Source organism: Rhodnius prolixus, unplaced genomic scaffold, assembly GCF_049639745.1.
Source record: "Rhodnius prolixus isolate KJV_2025 unplaced genomic scaffold, Rpr scaffold_15, whole genome shotgun sequence".
In the NCBI taxonomy this organism is placed as follows: Eukaryota; Metazoa; Arthropoda; class Insecta; order Hemiptera; family Reduviidae; genus Rhodnius; species Rhodnius prolixus.
This window is the reverse complement of record NW_027411605.1, coordinates 7,543,159-7,570,915: the sequence shown is the minus strand read 5'-3', so window position 1 is coordinate 7,570,915 and position 27,757 is coordinate 7,543,159. Positions and strand designations below refer to the sequence as shown.

Genomic DNA, 27,757 nt, shown 5'->3' with positions numbered 1-27,757 from the left:
GCTTTTAACAGTATACATTCAACTTGGGAATAACATAATCACAAAGAACGCATGAACACTTTCATAGCTTTCACGCCCGATTTATGTAATCAAATTTTCCTGAAACTTAGAATTTAAAAGAAGGATGTTTTAAAGGAATATTGAATTCTCGTCTCCAATGGAACCCCAGTGATATCAATACTTAATAAGATAACAAATTCAGTTTTTAGCTAATACATTTATGCCTTATTTAAGAAGTGCAAATAAAAACCTTTGGCTTTTATTTGTACTGTCGTCTTTCCCTCGGCTGATATTCTTTCTGCTCGGAATTTTAGTTAGACGACACTCATACTAATTGTACGGCGTAAGAACCGTAAAATATACTGTATTGGCACTTTTAAGGGGTTATAGGCAGTCAGAGGCGCAAAAAAAGTCATTTTTTCAATTTTTTTTTGGGGGGGGAAACGTGTTTACTTTTTTATTCGGGAACTTTTGCGTCATATCAGTCCATGTTTAAAGAACTTATTGTAATTTTTTCGTTACAAATTAATAATAATTGTACTAATGGCGAATATTTTAATGCAACCCTCTCGTGGACATGATATCTTGAGACTGGGTCATCTGAAATCAAAATTTCGAAAAGATTTCGTTAGTAGATGACTTTATCTCGTACTTGATCGAAGGATTTAGAAAAAAATTGAATTTTTAATTTTTGGGACAACTTTAAAGTTTGATTTACGACTTTCACTAAAAAAATTGACCATTTTATGTTTGTAAAAAAAGTTCTATTCATTGAAAAAAAAAAAAATCCTTCGTCCAAGTACGATTTTAATATGTGTAAAAGAAATACGTAAAATTTCAAAAAGATCGGTGCAGTAGATTTTGAGATATCGTGCCCACCGACTTTGAAAACGTAGTTTTGAGAAAAACGCGTTTAAAGTTTTCAGCGGTTAAAGGTTTGCGAATAAAACCTGGATAATCTTTTTTTCAACTTACACAGTGTCATCGATTCCAGGCCCATAAAATAAGTCTTCCATGTCTTCCAAAATGTTCAAGTTTTCCGATTTCTGCTGTCTGCGTAGGATTCGTGCCTCCCGCATAGCAAGTTGAGCTCTGTGCTCAGCGATGGTAATTCGAACGGTCGGGGCTTGTAAACACTTTCACTCTTACAATTTTGCTCGGATCAACTTGAAATTTTAGGACAACATTCCTGAGATACTATACTTTAATATAAAAAAATTTAAAAAAAAAATCGATTTTTTCAAATTTCTGACTGCCTATAACCCCTTAAGGAAAGCTAAACTTCACCTCTTCTTGAAAATCTCGCTTATATTTACTTACTTGAGTACATTTACAATGTTTTTCCAGTGTTTTGGCTAGACATTAACAAAAAAGAAACCTTACAGGGGCTTTAAACTAAGGTGTAAGAACCAAATATAAAATCGTATCAGTCTTATTTAAACTCATCATCAATCTCCTTGACGTTCATAACATCTTTGATTACATTATAACTGTTCCTGATTAACGATTCACTGTTAGTTATCATGTTGGAAGTTATAATTATAACTAAACAAAGATGATGGATTTTTTTCTTCACAACACAGATTATAGATTAAAATCGGTAGATAAATTAAACGTTTTTACACATCCAACACTTTTTTTAGGTAAATTAGTAATTTTACTCACGTTGTCTAGTTCTAACTCAGAGTTACCATCCGTAAATTGACTCATATCTTTGTTGATGACGCCTGACGGTGGACGCCGTTTTGGCAGTTTCGCTCGATTGGCCGTGGGATGAGTGAGCATAGCAGCTCTGCCGACTAGATCCAGATCTAGTTCGCTAGGTGGTGGTTGTGACTGGGATGTTGCAGTCCCATCACCTCCGCTGTTCAAGGCCACTGAGCTGCAGGGCAACACAGAAGTTTTGAAAAATAGCAAATTACAAGGAACACTTTCCTTTAAGTACATTATTCACAAATTAGGTGTATCCCATGTTTTGCATCAAATCTCAAATAGGTCGGGTTTTAAAATGTTCCAACATTTCTTTTATTTCTTGATGTGTGGAATGGAAATTAGAATCTCTCTGCTTTGCGGGCGGGAGTAGCTGTCGTGCGGGTTGTGATGGATAGGAAGAAAGACAATCGATTTCTTACAGCAAATCAACAAAATGTGCTAAACCAGAGGTGAAAATCGCAAAAATAACAATAGGCCTCTTAAAAAGAAGAGATTTATGTCTTGCCCCTTTTCGCTGCAATGCCTGAGAAGGTACAGGTCCACTCCTTACTCCAATCTAGTGATTTCCAAACTTTCTGAACCCTCACATCCCTTCTCGTTCACTATGACTTATTGCACTCACTCTAAATTTGTTAACAGTTTATTTATATATACACTATATACTATCCTTAGAATACAATAATTTAAAGAATTACTACTACTTATTAGGTAAAGGTTTTAACAAAAATTTGTTGTGACACACTATTTCTCTTAATATGACTTGCCAAGAATTGAACTCGGAATACCAAAACTTGTTCAACTTTTCCTCACAATAGTTTACATTACAATGCTAAGAGGAGACTGGAACTGCATCAGTATCACTCCCTGAATTTCCCGTGGAAAAATTTTGGCAAGAAAAATGATTTAAATAAAAGTGTTTAATCAACGTGCATGTACATAGAAGTTCAGAGAAAATCATAGAAGCCATTTTGAAAAAAATCTCAAAGTAAAACAAATAGTAAAGTAAAATTCCAGTTAAGCGATCATAACTGTTATGAAGATATAGCTTAAAGTTAAACTCCACAAATTTCACTATACACTCAAGAAGGTAAATATATTTACCGAAACGTTGGTATGAAGAAACAAAATTTGTGTTTGAATTTAATGACTGCACCTCAATATTCCCCAAAATCATCAATGAACAACGGTCGAAAATCAAAACTATCAAAAGCTGTAGATAATTGTAACTAGATATCGGGGAATATCGGCCAGCCAAAGAGGTATGCTAGACACAGTAATAAGTGTAGTAATCAGGGTAAAAGTATTTATTGTGAGATTGTAATCGTTGTATAATCGGACGGTGTAGGACTGCAAGTGTATGATGATACTTAAAGGGCTATAACGTCGACAAAAAATGGCATGAATAGCACAATACACTATGTCAATCAGGCAAGGCTTTAAATTCTCCTTCTGCTGTTAAAAAGGTAAAACTTGCTTTACAAAAGAGAACATTATCGAAAAATTAAGAATATCTAACTCTGACTTACTTAGATTCGGAGGCGTGTGAAGAGCTGACAGTATAAGAAGTTCTATGTCTACTCCAAAACGGTCCATCCGGTTTATCATTGGTTGCAGTTTTGTCACTGGTATTCGTGTTAATGGTATTAGTTATGGAGGAGGCATTATTGCTGTTCACAGTTCCGGAAGCAGTTGAAGAGGCACTCTCGTGTAACACGGTCCACCTGCCGCTGCTGCTCACCGAACTAGACGATGTTTCTACGGTGCATAGAGTACTCTGAGCCACAGAAGAGCTGTTGGAACCCCTACTTGTTGCAGTAGTCATCTGTAGTACTCCTGTTACCAAAGAAAGAGAAAGAGAGAGAATGAGGGAGGAGGTCGCTTCACCTTTTAAGTGAATGAAACAGAGGGTTGTTTAAATAATGATAGTAACATTTATTCTACCTACTAGCAAACAACAATGTTTTAGTTAGAAGAAGTCTTATTAGATTGTAAACATTTTATTCACTAAAGGTGCTCAGGCTCTCCTAACCAAAAGTTTAGGAAAGGAAGAAATAAAATTCAATAAAAAGAAATCAATATTTAAACAACCCTACGGTTGATTTACAGAGTTAATCAAAAATCACAAGCAAAAAAGAAGAAAACTAGTCACCAATGGAGCTATCCGTCTGCTGGAGTTAGACCTTACACTTCTATAATTATGTATTAGAATTTAAAATTATATAAAACAATAAATTTAAAGCAAAAAAATTATAAAGAGAGAGGGAGAAAAGAAGAAAAAATAAACGAAATAACTTATTAATACTAAAAATTGTTGAGGGTTAAGATATAGGTAAATTCATTTAAAATAGATTTTTACAAAGAAAGTGACCAGTTTAAACCGTTAAAGACTCTAGAGTAATGAAAAAGAGAAACGTTTAAGGCGGAAGGTATAGAATCAGCACACAACCGCATTTAAAAGACGCGAAGAAAAACCCACATCAAAGAGCAATCGTAACACAAGCAAAGCTTTTAGGTCAATAGAAAACCACGCAATTTTTCTGCAATTGCCATTTAAACTAGTTAATCAATACATATATATATATATATATATATATATATATATATATATATATATATATATAAAGGGAGAATCCCTTACTAAATCTGCTTTGTCAGCAGATTTTTTTTTGTTTTGGTATGATTAATCTTCTATGAGTTTAGATAGTCGTGAAGTAATTAGATGGTTTCTAAAATAAAGTGAAAATTGTTTACAGAGTGGGGTCCAACGGGAAACTTTGAAAATGATAGCGCAGTATGAGATCCGCTAAGTTGAGTTTAATTAGTATGTTTCGAAAACGTTCTGTTAGGACTTGGTCAAACGAATTTTGATCTCACAAAAAATTATAAAATATAGAATAAAAATAAACTCGAAAAAATTCAACACATTCTAGATTAATTGGAATCCTTCGTATGACCCCAGTGTAACGATGATTAGAAGAGCATAAAGAATGACATCTAGTTTATGTAAATTTCTTAAATATGCAATTCATACCACCAGAAGAACTTTCCAACAATTTTGAAGAAAGCAATGACGGAGTTGTAGGAGATTTCGATAGATCGCTAGAACTTCTCTGAGGTTTCTTCATAGGTGGAGGTGGTAAAACTGGCTTTTTGCTCAACGATGGATGAGTGTGCGTAGACTTTTCTTCACCTAAAATTTAATTTAAGTGATAAATAAATTATAATATTAAAGCTATGGACTTTCCTAAAGAATGGAGCGAACTAACGCGGTCAACTTTTACTGCACAAGTTTTCAACACAATTCACAGAACAAGCAGGAGTGTGATATAAATACATGGTTTAGCAAAACCTCTGGCAAACTCTAGGTCATCCCACAAACATTCACTCTAATAGTATATGTTCGCTTATATTATAGATATATCAATTTGTAGAAAAGCATTAGCATTAAAATAATAATAAGAATACCTGCAGAAGGTGAAGGCTTAGTTGGTTCGCTAAATTTTCTACTCACACCAGTCAAACTACTGGTCATGTTGGATGTGGTAGCCGATTTGGTTATGTGATCTCTTAACTTATTCGTAGTTAATGCTTTAGAAGGCCTGTCCGGTTTAGCCTGAAAAATATTAGTTTTAATGAATCCATCTTTTCAGTGAAGAGCTGTGTGTGATAAAGCTTTGTACTTTTATCTATTCCATAACTATTCTGTACACTCGTAGTAAAATTGTACTGAAATGATTGTCAAGAAGACAGAGAAAAGCACTCCGACTTTCTCCAACTAAATGCCTCAAGGTTTTCTTTAACACAGAATTTTTACTCAATTCTAGTCGTTTCAAATTCCAATAATAGAACAATTATTCAGGACAGTGATGGCCACAACTCACCCACTTCAAAATATATTTTCATTGCAAAATTTCGTAAGAAATTGTTTAAGTAATATAAACAGTCGAACGTTAAAAATAAATACATCGTTCAAAACATTCCACTTCCGGGAAGCTATTTTACCATCTCGGCAATCGTCTAATATATTTATTTAATTAATAAATATGAGAAAAGAAGAACTTTGAACTTTTAAATTATACATAATAAAAGAAGTTAATTATAATGTACATATTTTCGGTTGTATCAATATTTGACCAGATTCAACTGTGAAAAATTATACTGAACAGCAACTAAATAGGAATTAAGCCCACTAAAGTGACACTTTGGAGCAGGGTGGGAGCAACTTTTGTGACCTAGAGACACACTGATTCTTTTGTAGGGACAAAAGCTGTATAAGTGCCTAATACCCTACACTTTCAAGAACTTAAAAATGATGATTGACTGCCTCTCTTTCTAAGGTTCCTAAATTTAGAACACCTGAAGAAAACATCATTTTAATGTACTTTGATAGAAGAGCACTCAATGTTATTTTTGACAAGACAAAAGATTGCTGATACTCAAGCTCCTTATTCACCTGATCTGAGTCCCTGACCTATCACTTTATTTACACAACTCTTAAGAGTATCATTAGCGTAAAAAATAGTACTCAACAAAGTTTGATTTCAAAATTAAATGTATGAGCAGTTTACCATATTAGAATACATTATATTTAAGGCATCAGATCTGTAATAAGAGTATGAAGGAAACTGATCTAAGATCTTTAAGTAACCAACTTAAAGGTTATGTAAAGTCCAGTAACAAGCTCTAAGATACATTACGGGCCTTCCTTCAAAACCGATTGAAATGAAGACTGAAAAGAGTAACTTGATAAATGCTTAATCAGCGCAGTAGAGCCAATATACAAATTGAGCTTTTGGTAAGTAATGTCCATCACATGATAGGCATCCGCATGCTAGAACTCGGTGAATGTATTTTCTAACTACCTTTATTGAAATACTCGTAACATACCAATCGATGCCTAATAAGGGAGTCAGTAAAGGAAATGATACGAATTATAAATTTAAAGCCAACTACCTGGAAGCCGCCCATGAATAGAATTCATACCTCAAACGGCAGAACAATATTTTATTATATAGAAGTTTTAAAATAGTAGAATTATACAAGGCAATTCGAGACTAACGCTGAACACCAATTACAAAGACATTACTGTTTTGAAAAACATTAATGGGGAGGTAGCTAACCTCTTCACTAGGCGTTGTGATAATTTGTACGAAATTATCCGGGAAAACACCTAGCTTTCCTTTTAGTTCACCTTTCCACCATCCAGGATCTTGTCCTTCTTTTGTAATGATAGTGATTATGTCTCCTTCGTGCAATGTCAGCTCATCTGCGTTGGCAGCTTCGTAGTGGAACATGGCCCGACACATTTCTTTTACTGCGAACACAAACACAGAGATTAAGATATTTCAGTGATTAAATTGGGTATTACTCAAAGTGTAACCAGGCCACTAAGTGCAACCCTTTGTTTCAAGTACAGTGTACTATAAAAAATAAATAAAACATATATCCATTAAGTCATTTTAATCTACATTCAGTTAATGACAATAGTTTGGCGAATCGCCTGCCTCTCGTTCGCGTATTAAAACTGTGTCACATTTGTGTTCGAATCATTGCGATTGGGTCAGTTAGAATTAGACTCGTCTCAATACGTGCCTAGTTTTATGGTCTTCACATCAAATAAAATGTTCTTTTCTAAATAAACATTATTTAATCAAATAGATAAACTTGATATAATTCACTTTTAAAATAAAAAAATAGGTAAATAACAATTTACTTGGTTTAGGTGGCAACATTGGTAGATCCGCTGAATCACCAGTTGTAGAACTAGTTTTCACCACACTCTGTGAATATGAAGTGTGACTACTGGAATGTGTGGTTGTATTTGTCAAATGTTCTTGAGACAGACCTGCAAAACGCAAATATTCACGTCAAATTTAAGAGGAGTAATAATATAGTTAGCAAAAAACAAAAAATAAAACGTACTAATTGATTGTTTAGTAGAATCATCTCGATTTAGTTTATGTCTCCTCTGTGCTTCACGAGTTTCGTTCTTCAAATCGCCTATTTCGCAAACGAAATTCGATGGAAATACGCCAATCTAGAGAAGGCATATTGAAAGAAAAACAAAAAATTAGAATTATGTATAAAAAAACGAAGCAAAATCAATTCACAATCTCATATTGTGAGTCACACAGTATGTAAGTGGCCTATGACTCATGCGATATTCTAGGTCATCTACACATTATTTCTGTGAATAATGTATTTTAATACATAGCCTTTTAGAAAAGAACATCATTTTTATAAGATGAATATTCTATATTCCACTTAACGCAATTAAAAACGAAACACTTTTCTTTCCTTCAATAAATATATATTGATTAGTTCAAATCTCTTCTTAACCAATTTAACTAAAGAGAAAGAATAAACCCAAGAAACTTAATAATTTTTTTATAATTTTAGGTATCACAGGATTTGGATTTATTAAGCCACTCCCCAAATCTACAATCTAGGAAGGTTTACAGCAAATTGGAAGTGGTAATATTATAATTAGAATTATCTTTATAAATAGGAAGGTTTATGAATCCATTGTCCTTATTATCTGTAGCGTGAGGGTGGTTATAAGTTGGGACAAGTAAGTGCTTTGATACCTGTTCAGGTTCAGCACATCACTTCTTTATTAATTGGTAAAATGTAATAGTGAAATATAAGCTTCCAGCCTCGTCCACCACCCAAATTTACTTATTGGACGTCAACCCCGCCTGAAAAGTAGGCGAATACCTAACTTTAAATGTACTACATCGTTAATAAACGTAAGACATATTATTAAACCTATTTTTACGTTTGAAAGTATTGAATTTCTGTATGTTCAAATGAATAAATAATTACATAATTCGTGTACACAGTACACCGTGCAATAATGAAATTCAGAATCATTTGTAAATGGAATAATATTACTTTATTTTACTCCGGTGAGAGAAAGCCAGACTTTGCGTAATCTCCACAGATTATGGTTTGAAGCGACTCTTCTGCCCGAAAAAGTTGACTTTACAACATTAATCTGTGGATGTATGGATGATGCGGCCATCCACTTAGAAGCAGAAAATTTAAATTTGATGTGCAAACTGTAATCGCTCGTTCATATTACGAATTGTTTATTCATAATAATTTATTAGTTTTGAACGTAACAAATGCAATATTATAATAAAAATAAATATTAATAATGAAAAGCATAAACCGGAAAGTCAATTAATTCATATTTAACAATAATAATTTTGCAAAAAAAGAAAAACTATTAGTTTGCGGAAAGAAGGACTCTGCGTAATAAAACAAAGAAATTAATTTAATTTAGAACTGGTATATGAATAACATTTATTGCCATAATCTATCTATGCACTTGACTTTTTTTTCTCTCGCCCACTTAAGATAATTTGGAAATGACAGGAACATACAAATGATTATTAAAAATGGCTGTTATATGTATTACGATCAATTTAATTAAAAAAATAAACATATAAATAGATTTAAATAAACGTTTAGTATTCAAACATATTTGTTTCAATAATTTATACACTAACTGGGGAAAATAATGAAAGTTGTGTATTTTACGATAGAAGTAAGGGAATCTCAAAGAGGTATTATATTATACAATATATGAGACCAGACACAAAATCAGGAATGTTGACCAAGCTACCACTGAAGTGTACCAAAACATATGATTCTTTAAATTTCCTTTATAAAGAAAGTTTATCAACTTCCTGTAGATCCTAAAAAATACTTAGCACTTAAAAATAAGACTTTACCCTGTTTTTCAATTTTCCTTTCCACCAACCTTCTTCAACTTCAGAAATAACATCAATTATATCACCAACTTGAAGTTCTAATTCATCTTCATTGGCAGGTTTATAATGGAACAGTACTTTACATTTTCTTGGTGGCTCTAAAGTGCCAATAGACAGGATTTTTAATTAAAAATAACATTAATTCTGAAAAAATAGTTTTTAAATAAAAAGAATAGAACTTACGCGCATGTTGTACAGTTTCACCTTCTGCATCAGTAATTAGCTGTAAATAAAAAAAAAAATTCATATATCACTTCTATTAATTAGGCCCGATAAATTGTGCAATAACTGGGACCTGCCTTAAAGCCTAGTTTAGGAAACAACTAAATTTTAACTAAAAAAACAAGCTCTGTTAAATTTTTTGTTTTACATCAATAGTAAAAGAACCAGGATTTTATAAACCTGTTGAAGGTTTCTATGTCACAACCTAACTATAACTGCAGTGTCAGTTTTAAATATTAATAAATTACCTTTACAAAATTATCTGGAAACATTCCTCTTTTACCAGATCTTGACAGTGTACCTTCCCACCAACCACCAGTTTTAAAAGAAATATCAGTAATGATATCGCCTTTTTTAATCGTTAATTCATCTGGTTCGTGAGCTTTGTAATCGAACTCAACCAAAGCTTCTGCTGCAACAAATAAGAAAAGGAACATAGGTTCTACAAATTCCACCAGTTAAAGATTTTTTTTTTTCATAAAAAAAGATAAAATACCAGCTTCAACAAAAAAATTAATTAGTTGCTGAAGTTTAATGTAAATAAAAATCAACCTGTTGTAACCTGTTAAATACGTCTTTACATTAATGCAAATCCAGTTTTTTTTTTTTTTTTACTGTATTTAAAAAATACTGACCCATAGTTTGTATTATAATTATCACAAATCATAGAAATCATGGGCACAATGTTCACTACTCCACATATACATTTAAACTAAACTAAAAAAAAGAATAAATGATTGTGACAAATATATGACCCAGCCCCTGATGATATCATAACAAAACATAAGTGCATTTAGTAGGTTTTCAGCCATTTACGACAGCAGTAACAGTCGTACCTCGGAGGTTATGAAATTGAATTGAGGAAACTAAAAGCAAAAATAAGAAATAACTGAATAGAGCAGTTCAAAAAAAACTTAATACAAAAAAATAAAAATAAAAATTCTTTATAAAAAATATTTAATAAATTTAATAAGATAACGTATTTACAAATGAACAACTCAGTCTGGATGCAAAGAAAAGCGCCAAATTCAATTCAATTTTGTGCTAACTTTTACAAAATATACAAACCTTAAAACCATTTTACAGCAAATTCTTACTGTGAAATTAAATTATATAATTATATAATTTGTTTGTAGAAAACGATGCATTAGTGCAGGTGTTTTATTTTTCTTTCCACCCGAAAGTTTTTTTTTTGGGATTCGAAAAAGGAGTTTTTACAATTCCGACTAATATTTTAAAATTGTTACTTTCTGTAGCGGATTGTAGATTTTTATTTTTTTAACAGAAAATATTCGTTTTGAAGTCTCCTGAATAAAAAAAAAAAACGGTTTGTACAAATTGGAGTGCGTGATTTTTTCCCCTTCAAAAGTATCTCTCTACCCCTATTAAATTGGCATCTTCTTACGTAGACTGCGCACATTGAATTACAGTTTCCGAAATTTTATGATGCAAGTGTGTCTGTATTCCACAAAATAAAAAATGGAGGAAAGTTCATATTTAATATTTTGCTTAGGTTTTGGTCAAATCAACCAGTCAGAAGTATTAATTGACTGAATAAATTTTTATTTTTTTCGGATTTTACAGTTATTTTTGTTTTATTTAGTGAACAATGAATTAATTTGAAGGATTTTTTTGTTTCTTTGTTTGTTTTTATCCCAAATCCAAAATAATATGGAAAACATAAAAAGGTCAAAGCCTCTCTACTATTTCACCCGTTAGAGTTATTGTCACCGGTCGTTGTGTTGGCTAAAATATTCAACCTTCAGGGGATTAAAAACGAGCGTTTTTCTGAGCATCAAAAAGAGAGGATGAGATTTTTTTTGAAACAATTGACCACTTTTTGAAAAATTGTGAAACCCCCAACAGTTAAGAATAGAGAAATGGATTTTCAAGGTTTCTGTAACGTCTCCGATAGATGCAGTTTACATCCGATTATCAAATGGAAATTCACTTACTTAGTGGTGGCTACTTTGTTCTAAGTCTTTGCACTGAAAGAATAGAACTTTGAGGGGCGCTGCTGTTTTCTCGATTGGTGAACAGAAGTGCAGGAGGTATTAAAGAAGCTAGCAAATCTGAAACTGAAAGCATTTCTTTTTTCTTTAGTTTTTGCACACAGTTCTGCAGAGTTTTCTCTAATAAATAATAAATTCTATTTTTTCATTCCTCCGCTTTAAATTTTTAAGGAAAGAGCTGCCGCGTGATGGTGGAGTAGATTGTGCACCGGAGCGCCACTTCAATAAAGTACCAAAATCAATAATAAATATGGTGTACATATCTTGTAACTCAATCTGCACAATGAGAAACAGGGAGTAAGGAATGCCACTGTTAATAGGACGATATAAGGATTTCTATAAGACCTGCCAGCTTAGAAAGCTGGAAGAGATTACCTATTAGGTCATCCAATCAATCGACCAACTACTCAAACTTAAAATTCCGCAGGATATACTTCATAATGTGCATAATAAAATAATTTAGGAGTGTTAGGCAGAAAAGAAAGTTTTATCCTCTTTGTCTCTCACCTAGAAATAGGAAGAAAACATCAGACAAGTATTGAGCACTATCTATCGGCCAAGTAGAGACTGTAGTACTAGTTTATAAGAAAAGTCAATAGAATGTGCTGCTTTATTCGCTTTGGTATGAAATTTGTAAATTGGCATTTCTGACAATCGCACAGTAGTTATTGAGTCAAACGTCCTCTAGAAACCTTAATTATCTTCGAAAAATAATTCAAATAAAAGTTCTGGATACAAATCGTGGCACATATTTTATAAAGATTTCAGATACTCTCAATTTTAGAGAAAGTAACCATAAACCTGAGAAATTATCTAAGAAAAGTGGTATTCTGATTTTCTCGGAAAGTTTGATGTCGTGTCACGGCTTACAATCCAATGCTATATCTAGTTTTTCCGTTTCTGAGTTAAGGTGACTGCTTACCAACATCAGTTTGTAAAAACAAATGTTTTTATTCAATTGTTAGAACATAAAACAGTTTTTATCTCTCTTAGTTAAGTAGATACTAAAAAGTACATCTACGTATCAGTAGTACATTATATTAGAGAATTTTATTTATGTATTTCCTTTACGAGAGCGTTAACTTAGGGTATTTCGTCACGACGAAAACGCCAACGCAATGGTCCAGCTATGTACTGATTATATTTTACTGTTAAGATGATAAATTTCCAATAAATGTATAAAATAAAAATATATTTTCTAGCTATAGTTACTTTTCTTTAACGAAAGTAATTCAGATTAGGAGTTGAATACAATTATTGATCTCACCTATTTTGGCATCTAAAGAGACTCCTACGTTAATAAAATCACGTAATCTTGGCCTGCAGTAAGTAAATGAACGAATGCACAAACTTGGATAATTTGCAGGCAACAATTAGGAAAAAACTGGGGCTTCAAAATTAGTATTTCTGGTGAAAATTTATTCTAGGATAGTCAATACGTCCCCTTTCCTCTTTCTAGTCAAATTGTATGCGTAAAAGGGTTGTTTAAAGAAACATAATGGCAGTCAAGATGGCTTCAAGACAATCTGCCGTGAATAGCACTACTTGTTCATTCCATCCAGAATTAAAGGTTTGGGTGGGGAAGCTTAACAGAGGTGAGCCCAACATTTAGTTGTATGGGTGCTGTGTGGATAAAGAAGTGAAGACGGTGGGATGTCTGAGATCATCAAAGATGTGGCTCGTCAATATTCCTTCATTTATACTTGAAACATTAACATACCCGTATTATTGAAGAAAAGTAGCTAAACTTACATGTCTTAGTGACTGATGAGAACCAACTTCTTGATGAGGTTAAAGGCTTTGGCCTGGTAAAGCAGACTATCTTCTTGATCCGTTGTCGGCTAGTAAGCAGCATCTCCATAAATGCATCTTTATCTAAAACAAAATCAACTCTAATGGGATTGATACTTTACTCTACCATGATTACAATTTAGTAGAGAAATTTTTTTCTGACGTAGAATAATACTTGCACAAATACTCATGATCTCACTGAAAGTTAAGTCTTAGCTAAGATGTTTGGCTCTATGGGAAATTACCCGTTCTGTAAGTTCTGTCTTGCCGTGTCATCAGTCATCAATCATCTAACCTTTAAACAAGAAGGAAGAGGGCTGTTGTCAGCCGATGGACCGAAGGTAGGAGAGGCACAACTTGCCACACAAGACATAGTGAGGCGCTATCCGAGTACACGGAACAGATTGTCAATGGCCAAACAGTTATTTTTGTCCACCAGATAACCAGATAAAAGTAAACGATTTTGCTGTAACGCTAATCAAGGCCACTTTGAGTTATATTCAGGGCCGTATCCCCTGTATTCTATCAGAATTATTTTAATTAAGTGAACGTTTTTCTCAAAATCCATTTTATCTAAAAATACAACTAATAATCAAGGACATTCTTTATTTTAAAGAAAATTTGGGAATCTTATCTTAGGTAAAGGGATACAAAATTGTACAAGTAGGGTGTTCTTTAACCATACACTTTTTCGAGAAATTTTTGACGATCAACCCTTATGATACCGGACAGGTTTTTCAATAACCCACTATTTTTAACCATTTAACCATTAACCATTTTTGAACCATTTAACCAATTTTACCATTTTTCAGGCCTCAGAGACTCAAAAACACATCTTTCCTGTGAAAATTCTTAATCGAAAATTTAAGGGAAATCACAATACCTCTTTTTTTAACAAAGGAAAAGATAAACAAAATAAATGAAGAGATTGAGAAAAACTGTCTTTTCAGTTGTTACTGATGTCGAAAGATTATCTTAGAAATGCAAAGTCGAAAAACGTTTTAGATTAAGTACCTAATATAGGCAAGGAAATTTATTATTTATTTTACTCTATTTTCATCCAAGGAAATAAACATTCTGGCTAGATAGAGCTAATTGCCCTTTATAGTTACGAGGATATGAAATGGTTGGCCCTTCATGGGAGCTCCTTCATGAGCCAGAGTTGTATCAAACAGCCCAAAACTCACATGCTAGACATACGGTTCGACTCTTGAGAAGTGCACTACACTAATTGTTCTCGAAACTTGGAACAATAAATATTTATACTGGACAATGAGGTAGGTGGGGGGGGGGCATCTCACTCCTGATAATCTAATGATAGAATAATGAGACAAAGTTAAGGTTTTGCACTATTGCGAACTAAACTTATGAAAGAAAGTGAACAATATTTACCTTCCATGGTTGTTTTATAGTCGTATAAAAACTAATTCAAAGAAAAGTTAGAAAGAATAAGAGAAACGAAATGATGGAATGGAAAAATGATGACATCACCACTTGACACTGAACATAGATAGCCAATGGTAACCTACTAATTAATTTATGAGTATTTATTATTAAAGCAATTTCTAGAAAATTAGACTAACACTGAACATCGCGAATGTTCATTTCTTGGCACTTTTAATTTCGCCGAATTCGACCGACTCCATTTCCAAATTTTATTGTTTTCTGATTGTTTTACTGTAACACAATATTAAATTGCCAGTTTTCTCAGACATACTCAAGGAACAGATCAATGAGAACTGAATAATGAAAATAGATACTTCTTTCCTGCCTTCGTTCTTATCTTCCCTTATCTATACACTCTCAGAGGCTTGCCCTGAATACCACAAACTTACTATACTAATATTAATCATAATAATAGCCTTATTTTCCTTAAAATACACAAAACCAAATAAAAAGAATATAAAATAATTTTATTTTTCATTTTATTAACTTATTCATTCATTCATAATTGTATTTATTTACTTATGTATTTCTACTACTATTAATTTAATTATTATTTATTTAAACAAATCATTATTAATAAAAAAAAAATACTTTAATAAAATGAAGTAATTAAATTATATATTATATCTCTTTAACAAAAACTTACAGTTTAAAAAGTTAAGTATAAGGGTTGATTAAACGCCAAAAGGTACACAAATCAGCTAGTACCCAACATTTCATTAATATTATTTTAAGTAATTTTATTAAATTAATTTTCATTAATATTTTTTTGAATTTATTAGATGTTTCACAGACCCTTATGCTGGCCATTTTAATCTACAAAATATTTGTTCAAGTAGAACACCATTTAACTTAGATTGACTGTAATAAGATAAATAAGATATGCATATTTTTATGACAGCTAACATAATTATTCCAGTATTTTACTATAAGTAAAATTAGAGGGACTACATTAATTTACAATTGAGAAATGAATAATTATTGTTGAATAATTTACTTGATATTACCTACGCGTTATTTGTGCTCACAAATACTTCGGAAAGACGAATTCTAGACTGAAATATTGTTTTAAATCCGTGATTCAAATTTAAATAGTAGCCGACTCTGCCTTTGTCTTTTTTTACTTTAACGTGCATGTACATACATACGATATATGTGACTGTTCAGAATAAAGAGCATAATAAAGATAAATCAGAAGAATAATTTGGAATAAAGCTAAAATAAAGTACCTATTTAATTACGAAAATATAATATACATTTTATTATAATTATAACAAAAAAATAAAATATTATGAATGAACAAAGGGAAGGGATTAGCTATGCGGTTAGCATATTGGATTCCCACGTGGAGGTTCCGGGTTCGAATCCAGCTGCTGACCCTTAGATTTTCTCTTTCTAAGAGCTTCTTACAGCTCACTGTCCGGGTGATGGACAGAGTTGTCTGTAACGAGAGAACACTGTCCGGAGGCCGGCAGTGCACTGAAAAAAGCTCCGGGCGCCAATAACCTTGATGTTGACGCGACTTAAATCATAAAAGAAAAGAAAAAGAAAATGAATGAACTGGCCAGCATAAGGGTCTGTGAAACATCTAATAAATTCAAAAAAATATTAATGAAAATTAATTTAATAAAATTACTTAAAATAATATCAATGAAATGTTGGGTACTAGCTGATTTGTGTACCTTTTGGCGTTTAATCAACCCTTATACTTAACTTTTTAAACTGTAAGTTTTTGTTAAAGAGATTTTTGTACCTTTTGGATAGATTTTCTTTTTTGTATGTTTTGCAAAGTTACATATCTGCTTTTCAGATTTTATTAAAATTGGGAATAATAAATTTAATTTTATCATTATAACCTGAAAAGGTGTTAAGTCGGAGTTACTACCACTGGACAGATCTTTTTAAAGAATGATTATAGTTGCGGTCCCCAAACCATCCTCAATAACAATTTTTTTGAGAAAGCGTTTTGAATAAAATAGGAAGGTAATTTGTACGTAAATAGCAAAATTAAACTGCGATTTCAGTACTTCCCTTTAAGAGGAGTAAGAAAAATAAACTGCGATTACAGTACTTCTCCCTAAAAAGCAAAGAGGCAAAGATTTTGAATCGAACTACAATTCATTGATGAAAATCGGTTCACTCATTGAAAATTTTAACGATTGCAATACTTCCTCTTAGTAGGTGTAAGAGCATGATGGCACTTCACAGCCACGTAGAGGAGCTTTAACCACTTCTTCTTACTAAATTTTATCAAAATCGGACTAACCGTTATAGAAATATTGGTAATAATAGTTTTAAAAAAGGGCCTTACTTGGGTGGGGCAAACTCCCCTCCTTATGAGGCAAAGCGTCGAGACTTTTAAAGTGCAAATCTGTACAAAATTTCGATTCGAATGACACTTTATTCATGAAAATCGGTTTACGTTTCGATAATTTGAAACGATTGCTATACTTCCCCTTAACAAGTGTAAGAGCAGATCGTCGCTTTAATGTTACGTAGGGGAGCCCTAACCCTGTCATCCTACCAAATTTTATCAAAATCGGGCTAAGATTTACAGAGTAATTAATGATAATAATTTTGGAGGGGGCCTTACATAAAAGGGGCTAACTCCTCTCCCATTCCATGTACAGCGTCGCGACCCCCAAAAGGCACATATACATAAAATTCCGAATCGAATGACATCTCATTCATGAAAATCGGTTCACGCGTTTAGGCGCTACGTTGTTTACAAAAAAGGTAACAACAACAACAAGAAGAAGAAGAAGAACAAGAAGAACAAGAACAAGAACATTTTTTGAAAATGCCGTTTTTGCTCATTTTGAGCATCTTTTTTCTCAATATCTATCAAATCTAGGTTGTTGCAAAAAAATTACAGTCATAAAGGAGGATTTGCCCTATATTTTAAAGAAAATTTGGGAATTTTATCTTTTATAGAAAAAGAGAAAAAAATTGTCAAAGTTGGGTGTTTTTTAACGTTACGCTTTTTCGTGCAGTTTTTGATGATCAACCCTTATACAACTGTCCTACCGGACAGTTTTAATAATGTATAGAATTTTCGTGCAGTTTTTGATGATCAACCCTTATACAACTGTCCTACCGGACAGTTTTAATATAATAATGTATAGAATATATAATTAAAACTGTCCGGTAGGACAGTTGTATAAGGGTTGATCATCAAAAACTGCACGAAAAAGCGTAACGTTGAAAAACACCCAACTTTGACAATTTTTTTCTCTTTTTCTATGAAAGATAAAATTCCCAAATTTTCTTTATATTATAGGGCAAACCCTCCTTTATAACTGTAATTTTTTGCAACAACATAGATCTAATAGGTTTCGAGAAAAAAGTTGCCAAAAATGAGCAAAAACGGCATTTTCAAAAAATGTTCTTGTTCTTGTTGTTCTTCTTCTTCTTCTTCTTCTTCTTCTTGTTACCTTTTTTGTAAACAACGTAGCGCCTAAACGCGTGAACCGATTTTCATGAATGAGGTGTCATTCGATTCGGAATTTTATGTAGATGTGCCTTTTGGGAGTCTCGACGCTGTTCATCGAATGGGAGAGGAGTTAGCCCCCTTTATGTAAGGCCCCTCCAAAATTATTATTACTAATTACTCTGTAAATCTTGGCCCGATTTTGATAAAATTTGGTAGGATGATAGGGTTAGGGCTCCCCTACGTAACATTAAAGCGACGATCTGCTCTTACACTTGTTAAGGGGAAGTATAGCAATCGTTGCAAATTATCGACACGTGAACCGATTTGCATGAATGAAGGGTCATTCGAATCGAAATTTTGTACAGATTTGCACTTTAAAAGTCTCGATGCTATGCCTCATAAGGAGGGGAGTTTGCCCCACCCAAATAAGGCCCTTTCTAAAACTATTATTACCAATATTTCTATAACGCTTAGTCCGATTTTGATAAAATTCAGCTCGAATAAGTGGTTAAAGCTGCTCTACGTTGCTGATGCTCTAGCACCTACTAAGAGGAAGTACTGCAATCATTTAAATTATCAATGAGTGAACCGATTTAAATCAATGAATTGTCGTTCGATTAAAAGATCTTTGCCTCTTTGCCTTTTAGGAAGAAGTATTGCAATCGTAGTTTATTTTTCTTACTCCTCTTAAAAGGAAGTACTGAAATCGCAGTTTAATTTTGCTATTTACGTACAAATACCTTCCTATGTTATTCAAAACGCTTTTTCAAAAAAATTGTTATTGAGGATGGTTTGGGGGAACGCAACTATAATCATTCTTTAAAAAGATCTCTCCATTGGTAGTTACGGTTCCGACTTAACACCTTATCAGATTATAATGATAGAATTGTTTATTCCAAATTTTAAAAAAATCTGTAAAGAAGATATGTAACTTTGTAAAATAAACAAAAAGGAAAATCTATCCAAAAGGTACAAAAATCTCCTTAACAAAACTTACAGTTTAAAATGTTAAGTATAAGGGTTGATTAAACGCCAAAAGGTACACAAATCAGCGAGTACCCAACATTTCATTAATAGTCAAGTATTTCTACTGCATTAATTTTCATTAATAAGTTATTTTTTAGAATTTATTAGATGTCACAGACCCTTATGCTGGCCACTTCATTTATAATATTTTTTTGTTATAATTATGATAAATCACATAAATATGTACTTGCATGTTAAAGTAGAAAAAGACAAAGTTAGAGTAGGCTACTGTCTTGAATTCGTCTTACCGAAATATTCGTGAGCACAAATAACACACAGTTAATAACAAGTAGATTATTCAACAACAATTATTCATTTCTCAATTGTAATTTAATTTAGTTCCCCTAATTTTACTTATAGTAAAATACTGGAATAATTAGCTGCCCTAAAAATATGCATATCTTATTTACTTTATATTACATATATACAACATTGTGGGATGAATACCTAGATTGAGAATGTAATTGAAGAAAACTATATTATTTGCGATAAAGCCAGATAATTATTACCTATTATTATAAACGTTTGACTACTTCATACAATAACAATTACTTTAATCGAAGAATGAACTTAAACCGACGATTTTTATTTAAAAATAAAAATAAATAAATAAAATAAACAAAATCATTGATGTAAGTTTTTTATAAAAAAAAGTTTTGAATTTTTTAGCCTCATAATTTTTTTTTTATTTTTTATAACGTTTTTCTTTTTAACCTGTAATTAATAGTTTGATTATTATAGATAACTAGATATTACAGTCAATCTACAGTGCTACTTGAACATATATTTTGTAGACGAAAATGGCCAGCATAAGGGTCTGTGACATCTAATAAATTCTAAAAAATAACTTATTAATGAAAATTAATGCAGTAGAAATACTTGACTATTAATGAAATGTTGGGTACTCGCTGATTTGTGTACCTTTTGGCGTTTAATCAACCCTTATACTTAACATTTTAAACTGTAAGTTTTGTTAAGGAGTAATATAAAGGGTGTACATTTTAAGACGGCTCAAATGCACTTCATGCTTAAACGGTTGATCTGAGCAAATAATGATGGAGGAAAAATTATTTGCCCGTCACCTCCAGTTCCAGAATATGAGACGTTTATTTCCCGCCCACATACACGGCAGACGCGAGTCCAAAAGTAAGGATTGCTGATGACCCCAAATTTCATATTCGAAAAGAGATAGTGTAACGATTTCAAGTTTGAACGTATTTGAAAACTAAGAAAATTTAACCTTCCATATCTCAATATTTGAAATACGAGAGGTTAAATTTTGAAAGATTTCAAATACTTCAAATTTCATACCTCTATATTTCCGTCCGTATTATTCAGAATTCAATGATCTCTTTACCAAATTGCAGAGAAAAATTAGCTCTATAAATAATACAAGTGGCAATATTATAGTAATAATCGTTAATGAGATATAGAAGGTTAAAATTTGGAGGATTTTAACTACTTCAAATTTCAAACCACTACATCTCCGTTCGTATTGTTCAGAATCCTATGATCTCTTTACCAAATTGTAAAGAAAAGTTAGCTTTATAAGTGATATAAGTGGCAATGTTTTAGTAATAATACATAATGAGATATGGAAGGCTAAATTTTCTTTTTTTTCAAATACTTGAAATTTCAAACTTCTACATATATCACCGTTCGTATTAAGCAGAATTCTATGATCTCTTTACGGATTGATAGAGAAACGTTTTTTCTCGAAATCTATTAGGTCTTTGTTGCTGCAAAAGAATAAAAAAACAAAAAACACTGGTGTAAAAGAGAATTCGCACTATATTCTATGTTAAAGGAAATTTGGGAATTTTCTCTTTTATAGAACAAGAGAAAAAAATTGTGTAGTTTTGTGCTTTTCAAGGTTACGCTTTTTCGTTCACTTTTTGACGATTAACCCTTATAAAACCGAACAGTTTTAATTTGGTGAAGCTGAAAGTTATTCGCTTCACCTCCGTCATCAACTTCATGTAGCCAAATAATAAATCCTTTTCAATTATGTTAATTTGCTTCAAAACATAGGTTCTAAAGTAAAATAGGTAAAAGGTGGTAGCACCTCTGTACATATGTATGTAACTTGATGTAGGGAGATACTTACGATCTAACGTGGGATCCATTAAATTTTAGTTATACCATTGATTCCTCTGCATATTTGCAAAAAACAATATGTAAATCACGGAACAGATTTTATTTGTTTGTTAGACAATTCTGTTTACAAACTGGAGCTTATGTATGGTGTATTATAAATGTAATTATTTTAGTGCACAGTATACAGCATAAATGGACAATTTAGTATTAAAAACTAATAGCAAGGTTACAATATCGTTTTGTATTTGGTTTAGTGGTAGCGAGCAGTAGTCCTCTACATTATACACTAATTTCTAAAAGTACACAATTTTGTATTTACTAAAATTTAATTAGAATCGAGTGTTTGCTGGCCTGTGTTTGTTAAAATGTAAACAAAGCTTGCAGGTTTATATGTTTTGAATTTTAAATAAGTGTGAGAGTCTAAATTTGCCATTAATTTCGTATTGTAAATTCTGTTCTTGTATTAAAACAGCAACTACAAAATTTACAAACTGGTTCAAAAAGTAGAATAAATTTAGAGAGCGTTGAATGTTTTTATAACCTCCAAATGAAGTTTTGTGTTATTCATTTATTTGTTGGTACACAGCTCTCTTAAGGGGGAGTTTGGCTAACTGTATTTTTGTTTTAAACAGCCATTTTAATTTGAATATTCAGCGCACGAAGACTAGCATAAAAATTGGCACCGACTTACTCAAACGACACAAGCACAATGGCCGCGAAGGAGGTATGCACAGTAATCACGCTGGAGTATAATAACAAACTGGCACCTCGTGCTCACACTTTTTACAAAATGAATGCGGACTAAACATGTGCCTAAATTTGTTTCACATTGTTATGTCAACTCATCAATCAATCTGTTAAGTTTACTCTCCTAAGTTCTGTTTGCCATTTTCTTGGAATTACATATGTACATAAATACAAACAGTTGTTCATGTAATGCAGAAATTTAGGCCAAAACATTTGTAAGTTAAAAAGAATTTAAAAATTGACAGTAACATAGCATTGTTATTTAATGAGCAATCGGTAGACTTGATGATTCCCAAAATATCAAATTAATGATTGGTTAATGAATATACACAGGTTTCGAGACCGTAAATTATTCAATTAAAGATTCTGTAACTGTTACAATTTCTGTAACTCAACCAACTCGCACAGACACGCCTTGAAGAGGACAATATATTTGTCGAAACGTTGGCAAAAAGACGAGTTGTTGTTTTTATTTGACCTATTCCTCGCCAACTTTGAATCCTTAATTTTTGGTTAATGGTTATAAATTAATGGTTCCTCCCGACAAGAAAGGCCTTAAAGCAATATGGCAATGCATAAAATATGGCGTGCCATGGTCAACACTTGACGCACAGTATGGTAGCGAACGGTTAGATGTTGCTCGCAAAGCTAAGTTGTATTGTAGTGATAGGTTCGACTCCCGGTCTAGGCTTTCAATTTATTAAGTGGGGTAATGCGAGAAATTTATTCATTTAGTATGTTTGATCGTTGCTTCTGTCCACGATATCTAATTTGTTAGTTAGACATAAAACCCGTCTGAAACATAAACAGGCTGAAACATGATATACACTTTGAAGAAGGTTTTTTTTTATGCAAATATTAGGGTTTGTTTTTCACGTCCTTAGTGAGAAAACCTCGCTAATCTGTTAAAAGAGAGAAAACTGGAATTGAAAAACCCGTATTACAGTGTAATGGCCCTATTTCAGGTGTAGACCATTCTGTTTAGTATTGCAGTGGAGGTACTGGCCTCCATTGTAATAGAAATCTACTTGGAGATAAGACCTCAATATGTACTCCGCCTGAGAATGTTCAATGCGATCACAAGAAGAAGGCTCTGAAGGGATTCTTGAGTTGTTCTTAGGAAGTGGCAGCAATTGTCCACACAAGCATTGGCGATCTGTCTAGAGGGAGATGGCCTAGAAAATAATGCTTCTGCCGTGTGTTTAGGGCACAAAGTATGAAATGCTCCAAATCTGGGAACAGTGTATTCATAGAAGAACGTTTTGAGAAGATATTTCTTTCATTTAAAACTCAATAAGTGAGGATATTCAGGTAAGCCAGTTACAAGAACTATTCGATAGCAAAAACTCGGTTATTTGGCCTTTCAGCAGCTACTCTGCTTCCAGCCCCTCTGCTTATGAGCCTAAACATTTCTGAAATTCCTTCGTCAGTGAAAAGTTCAACACGTGGTGTAAACCATGAGGTACTCCAATGGAATACCATGCACATGCAATAAGGCTTCCGCAAGTTAAGAGAGCATCCTTATTGCAATAGTATTATTAATCGTTAGATGGTTATGTACCAAAATTTTAAGTAATTTATAGAATTTTTTTGGTACCAAGCAGAAAAAAACCTTAACTATTTATAGCCATTACTCTTCACTTAGAAAAAATAATGACTAAACTTTATTTAGGATAAAGATATTGAAATTTTATTGAGGAACAGAAATTTTTGTAGGAATTTTGCAGATGCTGGCCGAGTTAGAGAGACAAAGTTATTTGGTAAGATGTGGTTGGAAGTTTGCAACACCCGTGACGACGCGGGAGGATTCCCAAACACTTCAACAAAAAGTCTCAACTTTTAGATTGCAGCGCATTGGATTTTAATGAACAAGTCCTAAGTGTGGTAAACTCCACAATTTAGAATGGAATTTTACTTACAAACTTTCTTCTTTCACTTAGCAGCATCAGCCAAATGAAGTTTAACTTTCCTTTGAGATTTTCGAGCTCGTTATAGGAACGTCTGAGGATATGCTTTAGAAGAAAAGCTAAGATACTCGTAACCCTAAATATTGGTGACGATGATCCCAAACCAGTGTTATGTTACGTATACCAGTCGAGATTTGGACCAATCAGATTTAAAACAATAGAGTTAGGTTAAGAATTAGTGACTGGGGTTTAAAAAGAAAAGACTGGGTGCTTGAGACACTTCATGTGGACCGAAAAAGTTCTTCGACGAATGCAGTAGTGGAGACATCTTTAGAAGATTGGATGAAATCGCTAACGAGACGAAAGCAACTTTTCTTAAGAATCATTGACCTCAAGTCGTAGGAAGTACATTTTAACAGGAAGTACTTAATTTATACATTTTCCGGAAGCCCAACACTATCCAGCCCTGAAGAAAAACAAACAACCCAATTGTTCTGATGCAGGCGTTACAGCAGACTGATCAAACAAGGCGTATGTCTTAAGCAAAAACTTTAAAATCAATACGTCAAAACAGACTGCTTCTATTTGGGACAGTCCTCCTCCTCCTGTGCTGCTACTTACATCCCAAGGAGATGACACACTCTACAATGGCGGCGCTTACACATGAGGTGAAGCTGGGTTAATATTTATCTTAAACTGCTCCTAAAAGGTAGTTATCTGATTAATTATAATCTCTGTGAATCTTATTATTTTTTTGAATTGCACCCTAGAAGAAATATAAGCTTGACGCTTGCACTTATAAACGTCTTGGCGTTTACTTTCAAATTTGAATAGTTAGAACATTTAATATTAATAATTATTCTGTAAAATTTCCAAGTATGAGGAAATATTGTAAATGTTGAATTTACTTTTTTCCTATTCTAAGGCAAACATTAAGGACATAGTTATTATAGAAAGGATTTAGTAGATGTGGAGACATACAGAGGAAAATATCAAAGGGAATTCGTGTAAGTTTGGGGAAGGAGGGTGGCACAGGAAATGGACTTTAATGGCAACACTGGCTGTACAAAGAAATTCAACGACTGATACACTGTTTGCTTCCGGATCTCTATTGTTCAGATAATCAGATTTTCCAGGCTCCTGCATTCTAAAAAGATCTATCACAGAATAATACTCCTAGAAGTGTTCCATTATTTGAAGTTTTTAGTAAAAAGACATACGACATCCTTATATGTCGCATCGCATCATAACATTTTTTTGAAAGAGAAATGTTCTTTTAAATGCCGAACTGGAGTATTTTGCCGGACGTTTCCTCAAAAAATGTCAGTCTCGACAGAATTTTCCTGTCAAAGCTTCGTATTCTTTATCTTGGTCTAAAGCTCCTCTTATAGATCAGCTGAGTTCTCCGAGCAAACAAACTGTTATTTGGGCTCGTCATGCCTGGAATATCACAAGTGGCTCATGGATAGTTGAATTTTTATTTTATTTTACTTTTTGTCTCTGTGAATGTAATTGGCAGGCTACTTGGCTAGTGTAAATTGCGTCAGGAATAGGAGGAAACTGTCGCTCACTTGCTGTTCGATTGCGTTGCAATCGAGTGGTTGCGTGATGAAACCTTTGGATCTTTGAGACCAAGGAGATAGTATCGCAAAAAGAACTAGAAGGGAAAGTCCTCAACCTCCTTAATAGAGGAGGTTTCGTCTACTAGATCCAAAGGGATCACGAGTACAAGAAGCCTCTTTCGGCAAAGGTCCCGCCCGTAAATCTAATCCAGTGTATATAAATTAATTTTTTATTTATTTGTCTCTTTTTCCTATGTTTTTTAAATTAATTTTTTACTAAAATATCTTTTTTCACTTTGTGCTGATTGATTTAACATCAACTCCAGCAGACGGAAATCCATGATTTAAAGTTCTGTGCGTATTTTTGTTTTGTGATTAATTTTGGTCCTTTAAATAAATTGCATTATTATTTTTTATTTTTAATTCAAGGCGCGTCCAAGTTTTTTTAATTTTATTTTTTGGAAGGATTCCGAAGAAATGTCTGGGGTAATTGCTAAATTAACGCCCACCATAAAAGCTACATCGGGATGAAGCAGCAAAGCGTCCAAATGAGAAGCAGTTAATCTTTCAAGAGTGTACAGGAGGCTAAAACCACTCGGATCCTTCGAGAACGTAAGAGACTTTGTTTGTTCGGAGATTATGAAGTTAAAAATGGTAAAATAGAATTTTTTGCGTTCAAAAATATTTATAAAATGTCTAGTGAGGGCAATCACATGGCTTTCTACTAGCACAATTTAGGTAATCATTATCTCAAATTGGTCCTCTTTGTAGCAGCGTTAATTGACATGGCCAGTATTCTCTCCAGAGCAATTTAAGTTTCCATAGCCCATTTATCCACAATGTCTAAGTGGTCGGTAAGGATGAGAAGCATGCTAGTCTAAATGCAAATAAGAACAAGTAGCAAAATAAACTCATCTCTATTTTTTAAATGCGCAACAAACTTATAGTACCGCATTAATTTAATTATTTACACTTGTAGAATCAGTTATTAGTTATTCCGTAAACATAAACATTTTAGTTCAGTTCAATTATTTTTATAGTAATTCATCCGGGATATTTATTTTTACTTCGTTTCGCCGGTAACATCAGAAAATTCAATAACAGATAATAAATTAATTTAAAAACTCTAGTTACTTTAATTTATACAGATATTCAATTATATAATATTGAAGTGAATTCTGTTTATAATACATAAAGGAAGGTTTCAAGATTGTATTAGGTTAATGTAGTAATGGCGGGTGAAGGAGGGGAAGGCAGTTATTGTTTGAAAGTATTGTGCCAACACAAGGGGTTAGACGGTTAGAGTGTGGTCAATGAGAAGTTGGAAACGTCGGAGACAGACATAGTTTGGTTCGGAAATCCCTTTGCTCGGTTGTTGTAAACATTCAAGCGCAGGTTAGGCAGCACAACATTCACACAGGTTATTTCAGCCAAAGCGTAGAATTTTGTTTAAGGGGGTAGATCGACCCAACCCAACAACAGGCTGCTCTGTGAATGTTGTTAGCTGTTTATATTGGCCAGGATTCCCTGCCATATACAAGAGGATTCCCCCTCGTGTTTTGTAACTACACAAGAGCGATCTGCCAGAGCTGCGGAGAGAATTAGAGCTAGGGGCGAGCTGAAGAGACCGTGGCCATTGATATTACATGATGTTTAACCCCTGGCTAACATCATCGCATTACACGCAGCATTAAGAGGATCAAACTGTTCCGCTTAGATACTTCCTGCATTCCCACTCACCACAATTCAGTTTAGTTAGCTCATATTATTATTACATTCTCTAAAAACTAGCATTCTTGCATATTTTCAAATTTCAAGTAGTATCTAACGCTAATACATCTTTTGGCGCAAAAAATCTTTTGCGAACGAATTTCTCTAATTGCATCTTACAGTTTACGAAACACATGTTTTGTTTAGTAAGTTTTTCTCAAAGAGATAGGAATTTTGAGGGATACAAGACGTCAAAGAACCTTTCGATAAAATTCACAGAAATGCAGTGAATTGGGCGGCTTTGATTGGGTTT

General features: G+C 33.0%; 1 protein-coding gene across 5 annotated transcripts in view; it reads right to left on the bottom strand.

Annotated features, from left to right (window-relative positions):
• Positions 1-15,171, bottom strand: part of cindr (CIN85 and CD2AP related) — a 30,006-nt gene extending 14,835 nt beyond the window's left edge. For 2 of the 5 annotated variants that reach the window (XM_074129848.1, XM_074129849.1), the window contains exons 1-12: positions 15,100-15,136; positions 13,478-13,600; positions 9,962-10,125; positions 9,675-9,714; positions 9,453-9,589; positions 7,636-7,750; positions 7,427-7,558; positions 6,834-7,027; positions 5,179-5,326; positions 4,745-4,903; positions 3,240-3,546; positions 1,666-1,882 (exon numbers count right to left, since the gene is read on the bottom strand). In XM_074129848.1, coding sequence (XP_073985949.1) covers positions 1,666-1,882; positions 3,240-3,546; positions 4,745-4,903; positions 5,179-5,326; positions 6,834-7,027; positions 7,427-7,558; positions 7,636-7,750; positions 9,453-9,589; positions 9,675-9,714; positions 9,962-10,125; positions 13,478-13,600; positions 15,100-15,121 — 1,758 coding nt within the window. In that variant the 5' untranslated portion in view covers positions 15,122-15,136. Of the gene's footprint in view, positions 1-1,665; positions 1,883-3,239; positions 3,547-4,744; positions 4,904-5,178; positions 5,327-6,833; positions 7,028-7,426; positions 7,559-7,635; positions 7,751-9,452; positions 9,590-9,674; positions 9,715-9,961; positions 10,126-10,348; positions 10,556-13,477; positions 13,601-14,908 lie in introns of those variants that run through there. The other 3 variants (XM_074129851.1, XM_074129852.1, XM_074129853.1) reach the window with 3 other exon arrangements.
• Between the last annotated feature and the right edge of the window lie 12,586 nt (positions 15,172-27,757).